At 36.8% G+C, this 13008-nt stretch overlaps 1 protein-coding gene across 1 annotated transcript in view; it reads right to left on the minus strand.

The window, feature by feature from the left end:
• Positions 1-174: 174 nt before the first annotated feature.
• Positions 175-13008, minus strand: part of LOC123559487 (PR domain zinc finger protein 10-like) — a 30619-nt gene continuing 17785 nt past the window's right edge. The window contains exons 13-20 of the mRNA XM_053516853.1: positions 12001-12113; positions 10939-11118; positions 8037-8109; positions 7485-7550; positions 6553-6719; positions 5494-5580; positions 4872-4879; positions 175-3914 (exon numbers count right to left, since the gene is read on the minus strand). Coding sequence (XP_053372828.1) covers positions 2012-3914; positions 4872-4879; positions 5494-5580; positions 6553-6719; positions 7485-7550; positions 8037-8109; positions 10939-11118; positions 12001-12113 — 2597 coding nt within the window. The 3' untranslated portion in view covers positions 175-2011. The remainder of the gene's footprint in view (positions 3915-4871; positions 4880-5493; positions 5581-6552; positions 6720-7484; positions 7551-8036; positions 8110-10938; positions 11119-12000; positions 12114-13008) is intronic.

The following is a 13008-nucleotide window of genomic DNA, read 5'->3' on the forward strand; positions in this document are numbered from 1 at the left end:
GGGATGAGGAGAGATGGTGCGCACAAGATTGTGTCTATGTATATTAAGTATAGTAACAAAAAAAAAACAAAGTCCCATAACTCTGCAAACTTTTTTTCTAAAAGAACCTAACATGCCCCATGCACAACTACTGTTGTTACTGATCACTTGTGTGAAGTTTCATTAAATTGTGTCAAGATTATTATGTCTATGTATATAGTATAGTAACAAAAAAACAAAGTCCCATAACTCTGCATTTTTTTTTTCTAAAAGAACCTTACATGCCCCATGCACAACTACTGTTGGTACTGATCACTTGTGTGAAGTTTCATTAAATTGTGTCAAGGGGATGAGGAGAGATGGTGTGCACAAGATTGTGTCTATGTATATAGTATAGTAACAAAAAAAACAAAGTCCAATAACTCTGCAAATTTTTTTCTAAAAGAACCTAACATGCCCCATGCACAACTACTGTTGGTACTGATCACTTGTGTGAAGTTTCATTAAATTGTGTCAAGGGGATGAGGAGAGATGGTGTGCACAAGATTGTGTCTATGTATATAGTATAATAACAAAAAAACAAAGTCCCATAACTCTGCAAATTTTTTTTCTAAAAGAACCTAACATGCCCCATGCACAACTACTGTTGATACTGATCACTTGTGTGAAGCTTCATTAAATTCTGTCAAGGGGATAAGGAGAGATGGTGCGCACAAGATTGCGTCTACGGACAGACGGCCAGACAGACAGACAACCTGAAACCAGTATACCCCCCCTTACAACTTTGTTGTCGGGGGGTACAAATACAGCCTTGCCATTGGTCAATTTCAAGACTGGGCTCAGAATCAACTAATCAGCTGCTTGAATCTTTAGACTGGTCTCTATACTCCATTTTATAACCTTAAACAAAGACATTTGAATACTGAGACTTGAACCCAAATTCAGCTTTATAGAGCCTGATAGTATAATGTAGTACTCAACTCACTGTGACAACTAAGCTATCTCTAGCACCAAGTGAAGTACATTTAAATCTTTTATGCCAACAATTGAAAACCTTTACATACTAATTAATCAAATACAAATTTTCAAACATACCTCTAAACCGCTGACAGAAATTTTAATTCATGGAATCAGTCTCTAGAGTGCTACATTTGTTAACTGCATTTACGCCATTTGAGAAACCTAACTTGATTATGTAAGACTGTCAGTTACTTTTAGTGTTCCAAAGGTTCCTTAACAATACTGACATGTCCCCCACAAGTAAGTTACAGCTTCTCTAACATGAACAAGAGGTTGAAGAGGAATGACCTTATGATGCACTGTGAAAATGAACCATCTAGTCTAGCTTAAATTTATAAACTATACACAAAATTAGCAGTCAATCCTTCCACAAGTAAACTATTTCAAACCAGTTGTAGATCGTTTAAGTCACTTCACAACCTTTAAGCAGGTCTTCTTAGAACGAAGACATAAAATATCAACATGTACATTAGAAAGTGGACTTCATCTAGTGTCATATAATTGAATTTCAATTCATGGTTTCGTACATCGACATCAATTCATTTAATTAAAGATATCAAGCTTCTGATATTCCAGTTCTGTGTCTTTTTCCTGTGCCGTTTTTCTTAAATGTGTTTTATAATGATATGACCCTATGTCTCTATTCTCTGCCATAATTCTAATGTGCAGTCCCAGCACCTCTATTTTCTGCTGTTATTTTAATGCAATTTACGAGACTATGTCCCTACATCTATATTCTCCGATGTCATTCTTATGTGATTTATTATGGCAAGTCCTACATATCTATATTCTCTGCTATTACTGTAATACAATTTATAAGTGTATATCCCTGTATCTCTATTCTCAGTTGTCATTTTAATGTGATTTATAGGGATATGTCTCAACGCCTCTATTTTCTGCCTTTAGTTTAATGTGATTTACAGGGGATATGTCCCAACGCCTCTATTTTCTGCCTTTAGTTTAATGAGATTTATAGGGATATGTCCCAACGCCTCTATTTTCTGCCTTTAGTTTAATGTGATTTATAAGGGTATGTCCATGATTTTGGTATATAAGCTCCTGACACAATGCTTATGGGTGGGAAGTTGAGCGCCTGCTGTGCCTGGGTGGTACTCTGTGTTGAAGCCTCCTCGGATGTCTGACCAGGATCAACAGTAAGTATGTGGGTTCCTGAGCTAGCAGAGCCTGCCTGGCTTGTAAGGGGGAGTGAAATCTGGCTAGCAACACCAGCTGACACCTGGACCTGTATAGGAAGATGTCCCTGTGGTGGTGCAAAATGTTGCAGTGCCTGACTCAGGTGGGTTAACTCAATAGTCTGTGTGCCTTGTCCACCTGAAGTCTGGATTTGAACCATGGTAGGTGTCCCTTGAGCTAGCCTAGTAGCAAGGTAGGCCTGTTCTGCGCCCGAACCTCCAGATATCTGCCTAAACTCTACAGACTGTGTCAGCTCACTCATGGCTTGGGTAAGTAAATCAGCGGCTTGAGAGTCTTGTATATCCTCACATTTTTCAACAACATAAGTGGCTGTTTCATTAGCCTGCTGGGCAACATTTTGTTGTAAATGATGTAAAGCTTCCCTCTTCAGTCTATCAGTATATAATGGCACCAATTCGGGATGATGTTTTCGCTGATGCTGTAGAAGTTTTGCTTTACTAGCATACTGTTTATGACAGTGTTCACATTGGTGGGGCATTGTAGTGATGCTGCCTACTGTCTGCGAGTATGTTGGGTTCGGCACGCCTGGTATTTCATCGATATTTGACTTCTTCCGAGCACTTTGTGGCAAATCTGAGCCAGGATGATTTTTAAGAATGTGCGCTTTACGTTTAGAGCTTGATTTGTATACTTTATCACAATACTGGCAGTAATAGTCGCGCTGTGTCTTTAAAATGGGCAAATTAAGCTCCGGAACTGATTCTGGTTTCAAGTCCGGATGTCTTTTGGCAATATGATTCACCAACATCCCTCTCCGCTTGAATCCGAGTAAACAAAGGTGGCATTTGTAGATAAATCTGTGATACTCGGTTGGTGAAACCTTTGGAATGAATTTATTTGTCTTTGGTTTTAATGCTTTAATGCGATCCTTCTCTTCCCTGTCTGCAGAATGCATTCTTTTGATATGTTCTTTAAGCTTATCTTTTCGTTTGAACTGGCGGCCACATGTATCGCACATGAAGTCCCGAATAGTTGAATGACGCAGCATATGTAAGCGCAGCTTGTCTGCTCTTGGGAAAACCTTCTCACAGATTGTGCAAGGATACGTTCTGTTTGTATGGAAACCTCTAATATGCTTCTTAAGAACAAGGAACTCACTAAAAATCTTATCGCAGTGAGGGCAATTGAAAGAACCATTTGCGTTTGCATGAATAAGACTGTGTTCTCTCATTGCAGACGTCTGATCAAATCCTATATGACATATAGGACACTGATAATACTTAGCTGTACTATGAATCTTCATGTGACATGACATGGCTGAATTATTCATGAATCGCTTGAAGCAGACGGTACACTGGAATGGCTTCTCTACATCGTCCCCATGACACTGATGATGTTTCGCCAGTCGATCAATGGTTGTAAAAGATTTAAAACAAACTCCACATCTGTGTTTACGACTAGGACCTGAACCCATGATATCTGAATGATAATCCAGACTGTAGTTGTTGGACGACTTCGGAGCTCCGTGTTCACCTACGTGGTTTATCAAATCCCTCTTGCTTAAAAACTGGCGGGAACATCCAGGACAGCCAATCTGTTGGACCTGAGAAGATGTTCCTGTCTGAAGTCCGCCATTTTCAAACTGTGAAGCAAACCCACTGTCTTCCATCTCTTCTTCTTCACTATGTGAAAGAATATGTAAATTTAGCAGGGTGCCGTTGCTAAATGCCAAGTGACATAGCGCACATTCTAAATCTAATCTTCACAAACATTTGATTCTGTGATGTGCGAGTGCTGATTTCTCAGGAATCTCGCATGCATTTCTGGTACTCTTAGAGTTCGAATAGGAAGTAACAAAACATTTTAGACAAGAGCTGTCCGTAAGACAGTCAAGCTCGACTATTTGAAATATTGTCCAGAAGCAGGAAAATTACCCAAAAGGTTAAATTCAAAAGAGTTTTAAGTTCAAAAGGGAGATAATTGACAAAATGCATATCAGAGTTATGGGAGTGCTGCTATCAACTATTTTATAACCGAAGCACATGTGAAGTTTCAATTCAATATCTGCATTAGTTTTGGAGATAGTAACTTAATGCACGCAAAACTTACCAGATTTTCAAGTCCTAAAAGGGGCATAATTTGCTCAAAATACATGTCAAGTTATGGATGGACCCAGTGAGGTTGGTAATTGATCTAGAAAAAAAAAATAAGTTTCAATTATATGCCTTAGTATTAGCTGTATGTACTTGCACGCAAAATTTAACCAGAATTTTCTAAGTCCAAAAGGGCATAATTTGGCAAATTGAAGTCAGAGTTATGGACTTGCTACATCAACTACTTTATAACCCGGAGACACAGTGAAGTTTCAATTCAATATCTGCATTAGTTTTGGAGATAGTAACTTGCATGTAAAACTTTAACCAGAATTTTCTAAGTCCAATAAGGGGGCATAATTTGCTCAGAATCATTCAGAGTTATGGGACATTGACCCAGTGAGGTTGGTAATTGACCTAGAAAAAGATAAAATAAGTTTCAAGCTATAAATTTGCCTTTAAATGCATTAGCTGTCATGTACTTGCTGAAAGAGCTTAACCAAGGTGTACGCCGACGCCAGGGTGAGTAGAATAGCTAGACTATTCTTCAGATAGTCAAGCTAAAAATAATGTCTATCACCACATGAGACTGATTCTCAAATTTTCAGGGAACTTTTTACCAACTCTATTTCCTGGTGTTCAAAGTGAATTTACTACTTAAACAGAAGGGGTAGAGTTACACATCTTTAAAAATATTGAGTTAAACATGGTGAAAGTTCTCTATTTTGCTTTCAGTCTTAGACTATATATTGTGAAAGAAAATTTAGTAGGTTTATGTCTGCCCTAAGGTTATTTTTAATGAGTAAGCAAAATTCAAAACAAATCACAGCAATCAACTTATTTTTTTCAATCTTGAATGTATGAATTCTGTCTCATTAAATCCGTTTATTTGAGGCACCATAGAAAAAAATGTATTTGACATTTTCAATTTTGTTTTTATTAATTGTTGTACCATATAGTTTGATGTTTCTTTATTAATATTAATGGCAAAAATGAGTCTCTGCAAACGTTTTGGATAGTGGCTATCACTTTGAAATTTGTCTCTACTTGAGCTTGAGGAGATACCATAAGTTATACAAAATTTATAAAAAACGGCACTGTAAAAGTTGTTTAAAAGTTGCAAAATAGTGCAAAACACGGTTACCTTTCAGAATATACCAAGCAAAGGACATTTTGTAAACATTACTATTAGTGATCTAATACCTTAAGCAATATAAACCCAATAAATCTCAATAAAATGTAATACATACTTGTTCAGGTAAATATTAGTGGAGCGTTTCTTCCAGTGGAACAGTGCTGGAGAGCTCCCACTATTCTCTGATGAACCAGATTCCTGAAATAAGTTCAGATTTATGATTATATCACTAGAAGAGTTTACAGAGAAAAAAACAATTTTACAAATTACCACTTACGCCATTAATGAAAATTCAACATAAATATGTACTTTGTAATTATTTTGCAATTTAGCTAAAACAAACAACTGGCACAGCCGAACATTATTTTGTCCTTGATCAAATCTCAAACTGGTATGTTCTATATTTTCTGATTAAAAAATGCTTGTGTGTTTTATTGTGTGTATTCTCTTAAACATATGATGTAAAAAAAAATTATGAAATGACAACCAGTTAACCTAACCAGTGTTCCTGGATTCTTTGCCAGTACTAACCTGTACTTCACAAGAAAACTACCAACTTCTCAGCATGAATTAGGGGTAAAGAATAAAATGACTCATCAAAAGTGATAATTTTTCATAATACAAACAAGATTTGAAGTTAAACAGAGACTCCAATATGTTGTTTGTCAAATATCATAAATATCATATTTAATGTATGTGAAAGTAATAGCAAAATTAATGAAATACTATAAAACTAAACTTTAATATAATAAAAAGATACCAACTACAAGATACATAAATAGTAGTTTATACTAATTTATTTATTCATGATTGCCAAACAAGTTCTTACAACTTATACTAATGGCTCTCGAGACTCATTCCAGATGGAACCAACCTCTAAGAGCAGAGAGAGAGAGAGAGAGAGGCAATGTGGAATTAAAGTGTCTTGCCTAAGGACACTACCACCAAGGCAGTGGCCGGGATCCAACCCAGGACCCTTCGATCTCAAGGCGGACGCTCTACCACTCTGCTACGGCGGCCCCACTTAAATAGTAAACATAATAATAACTGTTTCAACATTATATTTAAACACCAAGTTAAAGAACTACTAACAAACATAGTTTACTGATACACTCATCATTTTTCCTAAATTCAGAGATTTATGTTTAGTGACAAAAAACTATTTCTCACTTTGTTTTTCTTAGCTGCCAGGAGTTTTTTCCTGATGCCTGCCTGTGTTGCAAATGCTTTGCGCTTCCTCTGGCGTGGTGGGGATTCCAGCTGGCTGGAGCTCGGCTCCTCACTTATGTTGTTCTTTAATGGATCAGAATCGTGTGTAATCAAGTGTTTCTGTAAACCTGAAATAAAAGTTAACACCACTGAAATATGGCATATAAAACACAACAGTTTTTGTTGTCAGATGAATTGTCAGAATGACAAAACTGAGAAACTGACTGCTGATCATGTTATTGTCGGGGAAAACAATATTGTGTATGTGCAATTAGCAGTATGTATTGTTCATGAGTAATAGCTTAATTGTGACAGTCATGGATTTCCTCTGAGAATGGTTAATGAGCAGCATGTATTGTTAATGAGGAATGTGTAAAATAGTGTCATGCATGTCCTCAAGGGGGTGGGGGGTTGGAGGGAACAATGTCATCATACAGTCATGCATGTATAATGAGCAACATGTATTGTTCACGAGTAATAGGTTTATTGGTGTCATGGATGTTCCCTGGGAAAGCCGTGTAATGTATGGTTAATGGGTAGCACGTATTGTTAATGAGGAATAGGTAAAACATTATCATGCATGTCCTCAGGGGAAAACAATGTCATGCATGTGAAAGGAGCAGAATGTTATTGTTAACATGGATCTAAGAAAACAGTATTAAGCATGTAAAATGAGAAGTATGTTACTGTAGACTAATACTAGAAAGTTGCCATATGACCTAGAAATAAGTTCTGTGCCTATTTCATGGAATAACACCTGTACCAAACTTTAAGTACTTGATAAGTAAGTAATAATACCTGAACCAAACTTTAAGTACTTGATAAGTTAGTAATAATACCTGAACCAAACTTTAGTACTTGATAAGTTAGTAAAATTACTTTCTGCTACTAACCTGATGCCGACTTGAATCGTTTAGGGCACTCATAACACTGAAACTTGCACAACAGCTGTTCCATAGCTACAACATAAAAATACAAACATAAGAGTAAATCTATTTTGAAACAGCAAAACACTGTTCAAAATTATTTTCTGATTCAACTTCAATATTTACAATGCTATATTTAAGACTGGTAGGCCCTATTCCCTGAATTCAAAGTGTCAGTAATGTGAGCCGCGCCATGAGAAAACCAACATGGTGGCTTTGCGACCAGCATGGATTCAGACCAGGTTTTCTCATGGCATGGCTCAAATGACATCTTGTATGTTTCATATCTCTTCTGTCTCTGCTAAAATATGTTTGCAAAAAATCAAACTTAGTTGAAATACACTTCTATGAAAGATCAAAATCATCCTTTACAGGTATTTTTCTAGAACTACAGGTGAGTATTAAGTATTACATCTAATGAGTTGTATTTTTTCTTCTTTTCTAAATATTTGAATTTTCTTATTTTCTAAGGAAAGGGAGGTAACTCCTTAAAAGAGCTGTAGATAACTCTGTGAGTACCGTGTAAATCTTGTTCTGTGGCTTCATGGATTGGCTTATTCCATCTTTCAGCATAGTGAGCAGCATACCAAACCTATACATATATACATATAACTTTTTATACTTTCAACAAGCTAGCAATATATTTCAAAACCTATTTTATATTTAAATGAAAAAAAAATATGTATATATACTGAACGTCTAAAGAAAAAGAGTCAACATTTAACTGGGACACAAATTAACCAAACTCCCAAGACAATTTCAAGAACCTGTTGTGGATTTTATTTTATACACAGCTTGCTGAATCATATGACAATGCTGTGAACTCATTAACATTTATGGGAGATCAATTTTCGTGAAACCTGAGGTTACTCAAGATCACTAAGATCTTTAATTTTGACCCAAAAAAAACTTTAAGGGTCATCTACTGACCATAAACTTACATGCTATGACGTTAGAAGACTATAGGCCAAAAATGGTCTCCAGCTATTTATAAGTGACTGTTTCAGCTTCAGAGTCACTTTAACCTTGACCTTTAACCTTTACCCTGCTACATTTCTAAAATGGATTGGTCCATCATTCATTTTTGGCAGTTCCACCGATTATTCAAAGGAAGGTTCACTAAAAATTTACTGACTGAATAGGGAACAGTGCAGACCATGATCAGACTGAAGGCGAAACCAATTGCCGTCAGCAGGTTAAAAGTTAACCTGGTGAAATACAACACAAAAGGATTCAACAACTTTCCTATCAAGTTTGACAAGATTGATGACCACTGATCTAAGTACTCTCCAGCTATTGATCAAAGTAGGTTTATACTCTTAATTCCATTGTGATCATGCACCTTGGTTAACTGACCCCATAGCAACTGAAACTAGAAAATGCTTTTGTAAAAAAGCGCATGTCTCCCCCAATGCAAAGTCCTATAGGCACGAAGTCAATAGGGGTCAGGAGCATAAGTCAAAGAGACACTGATGGTTGGCTGCAATAGGGATCATCTACTTGGCATGTCCAGTCATCCCGCTTAATTTCAACACTCGTGGCCTAGTGGTTCTCAAGTCACTGTTCAGGCTCCTGTGACCTTGACCTTTGATCAAGTGACCTCAAAATAAATAGGGGTCATCTACTCTGCATGTCCAATCATCCTATTAAGTTTCAACATTGTAGGTCAAGTGATTCTCAAGTTATTTCCAAAAAATGATCTTACATGAACAGGCCACTGTGACCTTGACCTTTATTAGACTGACCCCAAAATCAATAGGGGTCATCTACTCTGCATGTTCAATCATCCTATGAAGTTTCAACATTCTGGGTCAAGTGGTTCTCAAGTTATTGATCGTATCTGGTTATCAATGTTCAGGCCCCTGTGACCTTGACCTTTAACGGAGTGACCCCAAAAACAATATGGGTCATTTACTCTGCAGGAACAATCATCCTATGAAGTTTCAACATTCTGGGTCGAGAGGTTCTCAAGTAATTGATTGGAAATGGTTTTCCATGTTCAGGCCCCTGTGGCCTTGACCTTTTACAGAGTGACCCTAAAATCGTTAGGGTTCATCTACTCTGCATGATCAATCATCCTATGAAGTTTCATCATTCTGGGTCAAGTGGTTCTCAAGTTACTGACTGGAAACGGTTTTCAATGTTCGGGCCCCTGTGACCTTGACCTTTCACAGAGTGACCCCAAAATCGTTAGGGGTCATCTACTCTTTATGACCAATCATCCTATTAAGTTTCAACATTTTGGGTCAAGTGGTTCTCAAGTTACTGACCAGAAATGGTTTTCAATGTTCAGGCCCCTGTGACCTTGACCTTTAATAGAGTGACCCCAAAAGCGATAGGGGTCATCTTCTTTGCATGTACAATCATCCTATGAAGTTTCAACATTCTGGGTCAAGTGGTTCTCTAGTTATTGATCAGAAATGGTTTTCAATGATCAGGTCCCTGGGACCTTGACCTTTGACGGAGTGACCCCAAAAACAATAGGGGTCGTCTACTCTTTATGACCAATCATCCTATCAAGTTTTACATTCTGGGTCAGGTGGTTCTCTAGTTATTGATTGGAAATGGTTTTCAATGTTCAGGCCCCTGTGACTTTGACCTTTGATGGAGTGACCCAAAAATCAATAGGGGTCATCTACTCTTCATGACCAATCATCCTATGAAGTTTTAACATTCTGGGTCAAGTGGTTCTCTAGTTATTGATCGGAAATGGTTTTCAATGTTCAGGCCCCTGTGACCTTGACCTTTGACGGAGTGACCCCAAAATCAATAGGGGTCATCTACTCTTCATGACCAGTCATCCTATGAAGATTCAACATTCTGGGTCAAGTGGTTCTCTAGTTATTGATCGGAAATGGTTTCAATGTTCAGGCCCCTGTGACCTTGACCTTTGATGGAGTGACCCCAAAAACAATAGGGGTCGTCTACTCAAGCAGCCCTACAACCCTATGAAGTTTGAAGGTTCTAGGTCAAATGGTTCTCCAGTTATTGCTCGGAAATGAAGTGTGACATACGGACGGAGGGACGGACAGGGCAAAAACAATATGTCTCCTGGGGGAGACATAATTATCATTCTACGGAGTTTTCAGTCTAAAGGTCACTGTGACCTTGACCTTTCATCCTCAAAAAGACTGACCATTTTTGTTTTACTTTTAACCACTCATGACTAAAGTGTTCACCAGTAATTTCTCTGAAATGATGTTTTTAGCCTGGAGTTCAGTGGCCTTGAACTTTGACCCCAGAAACAATAGCATCTAATTGTAAGTTGACAAATGTATGCAAAAACATTTCTAGTTAAGATCAAAACCAACCAACCAACCAATCAACCAAAAATTCTAATTAACAGGAGGCTATACAAATACAAACATTGCAGATATTATCAAATATACAAATAATAAACTCTAGTAGCTTGAGCAAATACCTTTAGTTCTGTTTTTGGTTCATTTATATCCTTTGATACTGTGAAATATATTTCATTTCCATGTTGATATGCCACCATATTTTGTTCACTGAAGTTCTGTGCTGGACGGACAAACATCATCCAGTTACAAGCATTTTCATCAGATGTCTCATAGTGCATGGTCACGCCGTCACGTTCAACCTGTCGCAAGGAAAACGGTGTAATACTTTATTACAATGCAAAGAGAAGCAGTGGTCTAATGGTTAAGGTGTCGGCTGATCAAACCGAGGATTGTGGGTTCAAGCCCCCATGGGGTCACAACCGCGCCTTCTCACATGACACCAAAACTGGTTTACCAAGGAAGAGAATAGTTAAAATAAGCCTGAAGCTTTCATCACAATCAAGCTAAAATAACTTTTAATAATGGTATATATTAAATTAAAATAAAATTTGGACCGACACAGGAACTCTATGCAGAACAGCAAACTTCACCACAAAATCAGATTGTCACCTCATGAACAAAAATTGACCTTGTATCTTTCTTTTGCTTAAATTTACAGAAGTATGCTTCTTAATGCTTAACCTCTCTGTCACAGACACCATCTGCAAAAAGATTGGCATTCAAACGTAAATAGCTCGGGAAATCCTGTCACTTCTGCATCTTACGTAAGAAGCGCTATTTATTCACAGTATATTTATTTCATACATGCAAACTTTCAAAATATGGGTGAAATTAAGTGCAAATTAAGTTGCCTGTGAGACCAATCAATGGCAGAACAAAGAAAGAGCATTATGTATACGATGTAACTCACTGCAGACTTGGAGCGGTCGTCTGCGCATGCCCGGAAATAATTATCAATTGTAGCGCTCGGCAAAAATATGCATATTTTTGCATGTCCGCACGCATTTAGTGTATAATATGCATAATATACTGACTAAAGGCTAGGGTTAGTATCACCATGGTTACAAAATATATACATATAAGATATTTTAGTACAAATTTAGTTAATCCGGTATATACTGGAGTCTGTAATTTATACCGGCACTCCAAGTCTGCATTGAGTCACAGTCTTATTTATATACCATGAGAGGGAATTTTCTATTTGTAACTTTATCCTCCGAGTCCACCAATTCTGCTACGAAGGGACCAAACTGTGTAAGCTTTACAATTGGTCGTTTATTAAATATACCAAGTTCTGAAACGATAATCAAAATAGAAATTAATTATAGTTTGCATATACATATCCACTAAAGTGCAAAAGTAACTGCCATGCTTATATTTCTGTCATGAAGCAGAAGTAAACATATCTACATATATTGAAAAGTTGCCTTTGTACACCTACAGATGACTGAAGAACTTTGTTAAGTTCTTTGTTCTAACTTTTCTACCTAAAAATATCTACAATTATTCATTTTTAATCACAGTTCATATACTGATGCTAAGACTAGATGTATAAACTGACTTTTAGATAAGTGTTCAACAGATATTAATTACCAACAAATATCAATTGCATTAGCAAAATTCCTGATGACTAAATATCAGAGATTATTTCCTTAGGCAGTTATAAATTACCAAGTACATTTTACTTGCTAGATTATCATCCATAATATTGTACCATTTTTGTTTCTAGAGTTTCACTAGTCCAAAGGGCTTCAATTTGGACCAGAAAATTCTAAAATTTTGCTTGTCCAAAGGGCTTCCTTTGAATATTGGCTAATCAAATATATAATCTAACTAGTCCAAAGTGCTTCAATTTTATCTAGGCTAGTAATTTCAAAAAATTCATAAGATCAAAGGGCTTCCAATCTATGAGCCATTAACTTCTAAAATTTCACAAGATCAAAGGGTTTCCAATTTATCCGGGCCAGTAATTTCTAAAATTTCACAAGATCAAAGGGCTTCCATTTCATCTGGGCTGGTAATTTCAAAAACTTCACTAGTCCAATAGATTTCCACTTTATTTAGGCTATGAATTTCTTTACTTTCATTTCCAAATTGTTTCCACATTACTTGGGCCCATAAATTCTAAAATTCCACTATACCAAAAGTGTTCTGTTTTATTTTGGCTATTTCTATAACTTCACTAGTCC

The sequence above is a fragment of the Mercenaria mercenaria genome, chromosome 10, assembly GCF_021730395.1.
Source record: "Mercenaria mercenaria strain notata chromosome 10, MADL_Memer_1, whole genome shotgun sequence".
In the NCBI taxonomy this organism is placed as follows: Eukaryota; Metazoa; Mollusca; class Bivalvia; order Venerida; family Veneridae; genus Mercenaria; species Mercenaria mercenaria.